The 11224-nt window shown below is 40.8% G+C and overlaps 1 protein-coding gene across 2 annotated transcripts in view; it reads right to left on the bottom strand.

The window, feature by feature from the left end:
* The window catches only part of LOC133623830 (CMP-sialic acid transporter-like), a 44803-nt gene that overhangs the window by 19256 nt on the left and 14323 nt on the right, over nucleotides 1-11224 (bottom strand). For both annotated transcript variants that reach the window (XM_061987253.2, XM_061987252.2), the window contains exons 3-7: nucleotides 10507-10666; nucleotides 1153-1305; nucleotides 1007-1073; nucleotides 762-938; nucleotides 554-688 (exon numbers count right to left, since the gene is read on the bottom strand). In XM_061987253.2, coding sequence (XP_061843237.2) covers nucleotides 554-688; nucleotides 762-938; nucleotides 1007-1073; nucleotides 1153-1305; nucleotides 10507-10666 — 692 coding nt within the window. The remainder of the gene's footprint in view (nucleotides 1-553; nucleotides 689-761; nucleotides 939-1006; nucleotides 1074-1152; nucleotides 1306-10506; nucleotides 10667-11224) is intronic.

The raw sequence follows: 11224 nt of genomic DNA, 5'->3' as shown, positions 1-11224 counted from the left end.
TTAGTCATAATAATGTGTTAATTCCACGACTGCATATATCGGTTGATATCGGTATCAGTAATTAAAGAGTTGGACAATATCGGAATATCGGATATCGGCAAAAAGCCATTATCGGACATCCCTACTTAGCAAGTAATGGAAGTTGCCCTGTTTTCCTTTATTGTGAATAATTCTAACGTCTGTGCTGCTGAGCAGCGCCGTGTGTGGTGAGGTCTTTCGTGGCCACGGGTATCGAAAATCGAATTCTCTACTTGGAAAAGAATGATATTAAAGGAACTCAAACATGAAAATATAGTCAGACTTGACAAAACTGTCAAATGGGTCCAAGGAATTGAAAACCTAGGAGCCGGTTCTCAACAAGAACTGGTTTTCGCCTTTCATCCCTAGCGATAATGATAACCGTGATTTTCTTGGTCACGTGATATCACATTTTCATATCATTACATCCCTTCTTATGATCAAGGTTGTTTTATTGAGGGTAGACGATCTCGCCTGAAACAAGCCAATCCAACCTCTCACTCACTCGTCAAAACACAACACAAGATGATCTTACTTATGTGCAGTCCAAACAAGACGACTGACGCCACGGTGGACAGAACGATGGCGGCGGCGGCAGAGAAGCCCTTCATGATGTTGTCCGTGTATTTCACCACGACAGACGTGTACAGACCTCCTACGCTGGCCAGGACTGACAGAAGCGGCGGAGTGTTAGAGAGACGTCAAGCGTGACCGAAAAAACAAACTGCTGGCCTTGTACTCACATACGACAAAGCACACATAGGGCGTGTAACCGAAGAAGAAGCCTTTCTCCACGACCTTCTGGCCATCGTTCAGTAGCACGGCCAGCATGGTGATCACGATGCCAGATATGTACATCTGGATGTTTCTCACCCACAAGGATGTGTCGGAGCTCTTCAGGACCTTCTCGAAGTACACACCTGAAGCACAGGTGGAATTGGAATTTGGAAGCAATACTAAAAAGCTGAAATCAGTGTGTGACGACTACCTGCAAACCCAGAGCAAAGGACCGCAATAGCGATGGCCATGAAGCCAACAAAAGGGTTTTGCTCAACCTGGACACAGAAAAATGAAGACCGAATGACACAGGTGGTTTTTATGACAGGTTGCTATGGAGACATTCCGAACCCTTACCGGGACTTTAGTGGCATCTATAGGCTTCCATTGCACCAACATGACGCCTCCACAGAGCATGGCGATGGCGAACCACTGCAACCTGCTGAGAGTGCGCCTCAGCATTAGGACCATGCAGAGCGCCGTGCACGGGATCTTCAGCTGATACGTCACCTACAGACACAAGAACATCGGATGCTTACGTGGTATAGAGAAGACGGGACAGTTTAAAGTGGAACTCTCTGCACAGTAGGGCTGCAAGATTAATCAAAATCGAATCGACATCGATGTTTTAATTAGTAGTGGTGAGGACGGCGGAAAAGATCATCAGGACTCCTCTTCCTCCGACCCAGGAGATCGCAAAAAGCCGCTGCCTGACCAGGGCTCAGAAAATCTGCAAAGACTCCTCCCACCCCCACCAAGGACTGTTTTCACTGCTGGACTCTAGAAAGAGGTCCCGCAGGTTCTGTAACAGCTTCTTCCCTCAGGCTGTAAGACTCTTGAACGCATCATAATTAAATTATCCCCTCAACTCCCCCCAAAATGGATTAACTCGCTGGAATAAAAAAGACAATATAACATACATCCATAAACGTGGACGCATGTGGAAAAGTGCAATATGTACAGTAATCTATTTATTTATTTATATTTATTTATTTTATATATATATTATTTATATATATTTATTTATTTATATATGCACCTTATTGCTTTTTTATCCTGCACTACCATGAGCTTATGTAACGAAATTTCGTTCTTATTTGTGCTGTAAAGTTCAAATTTGAATGACAATAAAAAGGAAGTCTAAGTCTAAGTCTAGTACAGTACATAACTGCAAGAGGCTAAGGTTTTTGTTTTTTTCCCCTCCACCGTCACCGGCATTTGAGTGACATGTTCACCAATCCGAAATGTTGAGCCTTGCGTTTGTTCATCTCTCGCATCAAACAGGAAGAAAGACGACTCACTTTGTGCATCGCTCTTAGCTGTAGAATTAACTGAACATAGTGACCCCTCTTTTCACTCTCACACAATCTTTGTCTCGGCGGAGACTAGAGCGGGGCACGGACGCCAACACACTCAAAGTACAGAGAGCTTTGCGACTCGTTAGTGAGAAGTGCCGCAAAGCAGCTCAAATTAGGAGGAAAACATTAAGATTGTAAAGCCAAATGTCTCATTGTGGGAATATTTCAGTTTAAAATCGGATGGGCGATATTTTTTTAAAATTTTTATTTAGCCTTTCTTTAACCAGGTAAAAAAAATCCCATTGAGATCAATGATCTCTTTTTCAAGGGAGACCTGGCCAAGAGGGCAGCAGCAAGGTTACATTAAAAAACAGTAAACAACACATAAAACATCACATTTACAACATTAAAACTTGCTCACATGTGCATACAGACAAGGTAGACTGCAGTCCTTTCACAGAAGCTTTCTTCTGCATGAGCCCATAGTGGGGAGGTTCAGAGACTATAAGGTATCAAAACTCATACAATGTAACAAGGGTTTGAAGTTATTCCAAGCCTTCGGTGCTGAAAACCTAAATGCTTTCTTGCCCAATTCAGTTCTTACTTTGGGGGCGACAAATTGCAGAACATTCATTGAACGAAGATTGTGACTTCCTTGTTTCTTTGTTAAAAGACAAGACAGATAAGATGGAGTGATACCCAGAATGGTTTTGTAGATGAAAACATACCAATGATTGAGGCGTCGAGCACATAAAGATATCCAATTAACCATTATATATATTGATATGAGCCCCTCAACACCGACGAATGAGCGAAAATGCCGTGATCACATGAGAGCAACCTAATTTTTCCAACTGGGAAAAAAAAAGCACTTAAAATATATTAAATATTTATTTAAGTTTAATTTTTGCTTACAGAAATGAGTCAATTTAATTTTTTGTTTGTTTATTTCGGGGAAAGTTATTAACCTTCCAATTACAGCACAATGGTAAACATTTCTACAGTTATGACAAAAGTTGATATCCTTTTAATTAAATACTTGCATTAATAATATATATTATACAATTACATAATAAACACTGTATAGTTTTTATCGATTATTTCTTTATTTAATGCAGTCTGTCTGCATTAAGCCAAATATTTTTTGAAGTAAATAGTTTCATGTTGTTTTATGGTGTGGCACTTTGAGATTAGAATGTTGATTGACAGTCTTAAAAAACATGTCCTTTAATTGTTATTTTCACAGTTTTAAGAATTTTTATGTATAAAATATAGAAATCGCAAATCGAATCGCAATTTTGGATAGAAAAATCGCAATTAGTTGTTTCTCAAAATCGTGCAGCCCTACTGCAGACTTTATGCACATTGCGCTCTTTTTTCTGCTATAGTTTTTGGTGCCTGTGTACAGCAACACCTGGGACTATAATCAATTAATCAAACATTAAATGAAAAGGAACTTGATACATTTGCCGGCATCGATAAATTGCCATGTCTGCGTGTGTTTGTTTTCTTTCTTTTAAATATGGTTCATTCTGTTAATTTAAATGCATTTGTTCAATAACAGAGATAAATGAACGGAGTGAACACTCTTGTCAGTCATCCATGGTCTCTTGCACCATTATTAATATTATATATTATGATTACATTAGTGCTTTATTTGGTCTCAGTAATTATGACAATAGGGACAATATGTCATTCAGCAAATGTGTTGTTAGCTCAGGCGTAGTTAGGGCTGCACATTTACCGGTAATACATTTTTAATCATGATTTTGGTTGCAATGATTAAATGAGGGTGATCTTATGTTAAAAATCAGGCTCCGCTGCATATCAAATCAACCACTTTCTTTCACAACCATGGTGGCAGAGAAAAATCCTGTGAAGCGCAGGACAGGAGGAAACATTCCGCGGGTGATCTGTAAAACCAGGTGTAGGGAACGTTGCCACAACATCTTGCCATTTGTTTTGTGGGATGGTCACTCGTCCAATTGCTAACTTTGTCAGTGTTCCCAATAACATCAACACTAACTAAAATGTTTTGTCATTTCACTGAATTGAAAGCAGACTGTTAAGTGGCAGCACGCCGAGTTGTCAGTGAGGCACTGAGCTTGTGTATTAGATGTGTGAGAAATCACTTCTATTTATTTTTGTTGGCCAAACTGTTGCACTGAACCATGTAGGTGTTGTTGAAGAAGAACAAAGCTTTTTATTAGACTTAATCTTCATTGGCCAAACTGCTTTGTTTTAATTTGATATTAAAAAGTAAACACCATGTTTGTGTCACATTTTGGGGGTTTTTTAATGTCAAAAAGTTACTAATTTCAAACAGTTTATGTGACATAGAGTTGTGTGAATGTTTTTCTGTGTATAGTTAATAACTATATGACATATTTCTGCGCAAACTTTTTGTGGATCTGTCCGGTTACCAATAGCAGTATGTGATCAGAGAAAATGTTTGAACTTGAAGCAGAGGGGAATGCACAAAGAGTCTTTGTTGTGTTCAAGGACATAACACAATGAATACACCCTGCATTTCTCTTAGCAAATACACACACATTATATACAAACCCCGTTTCCATATGAGTTGGGAAATTGTGTTAGATGTAAATATAAACGGAATACAATGATTTGCAAATCATTTTCAACCCATATTCAATTGAATGCCCTACAAAGACAACATATTTGATGTTCAAACTCATAAACTTTTTTTTTTTTTTGCAAATAATAATTAACTTAGAATTTCATGGCTGCAACACGTGCCAAAGTAGTTTGGAAAGGGCATGTTCACCACTGTGTTACATGGCCTTTCCTTTTAACAACACTCAGTAAACGATTGGGAAGTGAGGAAACACATTTTTTAAGCTTCTCAGGTGGAATTCTTTCCCATTCTTGCTTGATTTACAGCTTAAGTTGTTCAACAGTCCGGGGGTCTCCGTTGTGGTATTTTAGGCTTCATAATGCGCCACACATTTTCAATGGGAGACAGGTCTGGACTACAGGCAGGCCAGTCTAGTACCTGCACTCTTTTACTATGAAGCCACGTTGATGTAACACGTGGCTTGGCATTGTCTTGCTGAAATAAGCAGGGGCGTCCATGGTAACGTTGCTTGGATGGCAACATATATTGCTCCAAAACCTGTATGTACCTTTCAGCATTAATGGCGCCTTCACAGATGTGTAAGTTAACCATGTCTTGGGCACTAATACACCCCCATACCATCACAGATGCTGGCTTTTCAACTGTGCGCCTATAACAATCCGGATGGTTCTTTTCCTCTTTGGTCCGGAGGACACGACGTCCACAGTATCCAAAAACAATTTGAAATGTGGACTCGTCAGACCACAGAACACTTTTCCACTTTGTATCAGTTCATCTTACATGAGCTCAGGCCCAGCGAAGCCGACGGCGTTTCTGGGTGTTGTTGATAAACGGTTTTCGCCTTGCATAGGAGAGTTTTAACTTGCACTTACAGATGTAGCGACCAACTGTAGTTACTGACAGTGGGTTTCTGAAGTGTTCCTGAGCCCATGTGGTGATATCCTTTACATACTGATGTCGCTTGTTGATGCAGTACAGCCTGAGGAATCGAAGGTCACGGGCTTAGCTGCTTACGTGCAGTGATTTCTCCAGATTCTCTGAACCCTTTGATGATATTACGAACCGTAGATGGTGAAATCCCTAAATTCCTTGCAATAGCTGGTTGAGAAAGGTTTTTCTTAAACTGTTCAACAATTTGCTCACGCATTTGGTGACAAAGTGGTGACCCTCGCTCCATCCTTGTTTGTGAATGACTGAGCATTTCATGGAATCTACTTTTATACCCAATCAAGGCACCCACCTGTTCCCAATTTGCCTGTTCACCTGTGGGATGTTCCAAATAAGTGTTTGATGAGCATTTCTCAACTTTATCAGTATTTATTGCCACCTTTCCCAACTTCTTTGTCACGTGTTGCTGGCATCAAATTCTAAAGTTAATGATTATTTGCAAAAAAAAATGTTTATCAGTTTGAACATCAAATATGTTGTCTTTGCAGCATATTCAATTGAATATGGGTTGAAAATGATTTGCAAATCATTGTATTCCGTTTATATTTACATCTAACACAATTTCCCAACTCATATGGAAACGGGGTTTGTATGTAAACAAATTTGTGTGTGTGTGTGTGCGCGTGTGTGAATGCTAAATTAACAACGCCCTAACAACTCCGCCAACACTGTTTAGTCTAACATAATAAATCATTGTGACTTCAATATTGATAGTAATAATTGTAGATATTATTTTTGTCATAATCATGCAGCCCTAGCATATACTGTGTAGCGGTAAAGTCCTAAACTGTTACTGCTACTGGTTGCAATTGGGAGGTTTGTGCTTGAACCAGGAGTGCCACCATTTAATTTTGCCTTTGTAATATAGTGTGGACTTCACCTGGTATTGTGTTATTGCCTTGAAATGATTGAGCTGCTTGAGGTAATGTTTGCCTTGATTGGTTTTCCACAAGATCCAAAGTTGATGAGCGAAATAGTTGTTTGAAATGTTGAGGGTGTGAATTAAACTTGTTTGGTGCATTCTTGGCTTTGTGAAGCTCTGAAGGAGCAGCTTAAACAGACGGCTGAAGTTGTTGTACAGGCTGAGCAGGCCCTTTTTTCGGTTTTGTCCCTTGCTTATAATAGGACTCCATTCCATCAGACCTTTTGCTCCTGCCAGAAACACTGGCTTCATGGAGGACAGACAATTTAGCATTGTGGGCTGCTATTTGAGCATCCAATTCCATTTGCTCCTTTTTCCTCCTTATAGCCTCTGCTTGTTCCTCCTGTTCCCTTTAGAGCTGCTGCCTGCTCATCTGGTTTCCTCTTTAGAGCTGCTGCATGCTCCTCCAATGCATGCATCTCTTTTAAGCATGCATGCGAGCAGAAGAAGTGGAAGACCTTTTGCTTTTGTTTGAGGCTGTGGATTTATTGAGCTTTGATAAGACATAAGATTGAACATTTGAAATGCTGTCGTGGGGTTGTACACTTTCATTTACATCGTCATCACCACCATGCTCATTAGTGGGAACATCCTCAATTTCAATGGCCTCATTGTCAAAACCATCAACAGCAGAACCCTCATTTTCAACCTCATCATAGTCATCATCATCATCATTTTTGAGAATACATCAACCTGTCAACCTTGTCAATAAAACCATCAAAATTCTTGCTTTGTACCATGTCTCGTGTTTAGTACACTCATCATCTGGCAACAGACCCAACAAAGTTATGTGCACTTTTCTGGTTTCATGATATAAATCCATAAACCTCCAAAATTCCTCCTTTATCTCATGTGAACGTGTTTCGTCATTTAACACGGCAATGACGCGCATTGAGAGTATTTGCAACTTTGATTTTATTTCCTCCTGCAAACTTTCAATTTTGTGACCTAGAGTCAGAATTATGTACATGTTTAACAAAAATGTTTATTAACATACAGTCACGTGAATAAAACTCACTTTGTAATAAAACGGAAAATAAATGGGAGCAAACAATAGCCCGGCAAAGTCAAAAACTGTTGCGCCTCCACTCAACAAAACCTGAGCAAGATCAAAGCCTCTCCCCAAGTAAACTTGCACTTGGCGTTGAGCCAAACCCTTAGTGACGTCATGAACTTGACAGACAGCAGACGAGCTTCCATCGGAGTCTCCAATCATTCCGGTTCTCCATACACCTGGCCAGCTCCGTAGAGCTTTCAGCTCCCGCATCTTTCTTCAGGATGTCCACGTACGTTAGCGCGGGACGTCCTCGCGATCGATGCCCGCACATTCGTTCCCATAGGACCAGTCTGCTGGCCGGGAGTTCCCGATGCATGTGGCAGTGGCCGGCCAGCCTCATCTTCCTAGCTGTTACCTTCTTGCTGAGCCTCGGCAGTTGCCCGTACAGGTCCTTGTTGGTGATGGGGATGTTCTGGTCCACATTCAGAACAGCTTGTATCATTCTGGTGTAGCACCCATCTAGGGACTTCTGCAGGGTGGGTGTCAGGGTCCAGTTTTCACAGCCATACAGGAGGACAAACTCCACAGTGGCATGGAATACTCAGCTTTATGTGTTGGGGGAGATTCGAGCACCACACTCTTGACATACCGTTCAGGGCCCTCCACGCTAGTGCCTTCCTGATCTTAAGGTCTTGTTCTGTGGAGTTCATCCAGGAACCCAAATACTTAAAGTCATTGACCTCTCGCAGAGCGTTGCCATCTGATGTTGTATTTGACGGGTGGTCCATGTGTAGGTAATAGGTGATTTCCTCAGTCTTCTTTGCGTTCAGTCTGAGGCCAAACCTGGCACATTCTACCTCCACTCTGTTCAGGAGTTCCTGTGCCTGCTCCACGCACGCAGATGTCATCTGCGTAGTCTAGGTCTGCCAGGGCTCCAGCAAGGGTTCTTCTAGACCTTTTTGGTGTAATTGTGAAGCCAAGCTCCTGCTCCCGCCCGTTGATGGCTTTCCTGAGCGCGTAGTCCAGAGCTTTGATAAAGAGGAAGGGGGAGAGAGTGTCTCCCTGCTGCACCCCTGCCAGGATTTCAAACTCCTCGCTGATGCCATCTGGGGTTACCACCTTGGCTCTTGTGCCCTTGTATATGGCTCTCACATACTGTATATTACCGTATTTCCTTGAATTGCCGCCGGGTATATAGTATGCGCCTGCCTAGAATTACCGCCGGGTCAAACTCGTTTCGCAAAATAATTAGCGCATGCTTAGCATTACCGTTTCGCAAAATATTATTTTTATTAGCGCATGTCTAGAATTTCCGCTGGGTCAAACTCGTTTGGCAAAATAATTAGCATATGCCTAGAATTTCCGCCGGGTCAAACTCGTCACGTCACGAGTGACACTTCACCTGTCATCATTTTCAAAATGGAGGAGGCTGATTTCAATAATTTGAAATCGCATAAAGGGAAGAAGATAAAGAGCTATTCAGTAGGATTTAAGGTCCAAGCTATTGAATATGCTAAAAAGAACAGTAAGCAGCTATGTTTTATTAATATACCGTAGCTGCGTGTGTCAAATATGAGTCATTAAATGACTCCCGCCTCCTGGTGGTAGAGGGCGCTAGTGATCCTTCTTGCGACTACTCGGCTGCAGAAGAAGTGACAACAAGCAGCAACAGTGAGCAGCGATCGCTTAATTTTTCCTCTCGCTTGCACTTTTAACATGGAGGATTACATATCTAAAATAAAACAGTTTTCTAAACTGGACTTTCAATCGAAGCAGGAGGTAATAATTAAAGGAATATCTCCATCGAGACAGAGAGACTTTTAAAACTGAAGAAAGATAAGGAAGACTTCTATAAACAAGTTATCGATGCTTTTGTTCAGAAGGAGCTGCGCATGGACTTCATTTATAAGTAAAGGTAAGACCATAATAACGTTTTTTTTATTAAATGTGCTTTTCATGATGGTATCCTTACATCACACTCAAATTTATAAGCGCAGGCCTAAATTTACCGCATGTCTTTGGTAAGCGCCTGAGTGAGAAGAGGTTTTAAATTAATTACCGCCCCGGCGGCAATTCAAGGAAATCCGGTACATCGCTTTCACCCAATGACTATTGATCTGACGTGTGTAGATACGATATTTCTTCAACCTTCTTTAGCATTTAGCTTCTTGTGTCGTTCTGCTCGGTGTGTGTGTGTAGCATGCTTAGCAATTCATTTGTATCTATTCCTCCAGTGATAAAGTTACTTGCAGGAAATGTACTTTATTTTCCATCATAGTGGCACTGATGAGGATTGCTATATTCTAGACAACGCATTCGTTCCAGCTTGCTCTTAAATTCTAGCAAGACACGCACCATTCCTGGAATTCCCGCAACTCCTGCATGTGTGTTACAGGAAAAACGGAATGTAATTGTGTCTTTCTTAGCGTGCATTCTTCTTAAAGGAACCTTTCACGTGAGTATAATCTTTAGCCGTGTAAACAGTGCGACACAGTTGCGGTAAAGATCTGCTGGACTCGGCACTTCATCAGCTGATCATTGCTGTGATCCCATTACAATTAACACATCTGCCTACTTCAAGAACACGTTTTATTAAAATCACCCCAACTGCACTCCGGATTCTTTAATCAGGAATAGGCGCGTTAGTCAAACTTGAAACCAACCTATTTCCACCTTTAGCGACCACATTTTAACCCGTTTGCAATGTTTTACAAGGCAGGGAGAAGATGAATACTTATTTATTTTTTAGACATTAGACCTTTTTCCTCATTTACTGTTTTCCAATATGGTAAATACGCTTCCAGGTTTTTCAGGGAATGTGGGAACCCTGACTTTGTTAATACCAACAAAATATGTGTCGTTCTAATGACCATGCTACCACTTGTTCTTGGTGCCAACATCACCACGGTATACCAAAAGTAGCAAAAGCGGAAAAAGCTGAGCTTCACACCTGATAAATTGCAGCATCCAGGTTACTCAACGCCAGGAAGGCCATGTTGTTCTGGATGGCGTACACTATCGATGGTACGCTCAGTTTCAGCAGCTCTCTGGGGTTGCAGAACACATGCTCCTTGATGGTGCTCACCAGCTTCGTCAGGCTTCCTGATTCTCTGAACAGCGAGATAAATTATTCCAGTTAGACTTTTGAGATGGTTAAAAAATGTTGAGAAAAACAAAATATTTTTAAAGAAAAAATAACTATTATTTAGGGGTATTTATCTAGATATGTTCAAGATATCTTAATCCCATTTTTAAATCTCCAAAACCAAGTTAAGGTATTTACATGTTTTAAAAAGCTGGTTTGAACTTGTTTTTTGCATGTTGACATTAGGGATTGACTTTGACGATATTTGGCATTTTGACATTTTTTCTAAATGTTTTAATATTGATAAGGAATATTAATATTTAACCTCTTATCACCATTATTATCATTTTGCAACAATCATCAAACAAGCAACAATATTTTACATAATCCAACAGACACATTTAAAACTGGTCAGTTTGGCTCAGATCCAGTCCCGCCCACGGCTCCATCTGATTGGTTACACAAACTGCGCACCAGTAAGAAGGCAGAGCCAATCAGAAGCCAAAGTCTTAGGCTTGTTAAACCCACGTCGGAGAAAGTGTACGAATGTGTCGAAACCAAGTACATTCAGAAAACTCATGAA

This window comes from Nerophis lumbriciformis, linkage group LG26 (assembly GCF_033978685.3).
Source record: "Nerophis lumbriciformis linkage group LG26, RoL_Nlum_v2.1, whole genome shotgun sequence".
In the NCBI taxonomy this organism is placed as follows: domain Eukaryota; kingdom Metazoa; phylum Chordata; class Actinopteri; order Syngnathiformes; family Syngnathidae; genus Nerophis; species Nerophis lumbriciformis.
The sequence above is the reverse complement of the archived record's forward strand: the minus strand, read 5'-3'. Positions and strand labels throughout refer to the sequence as shown.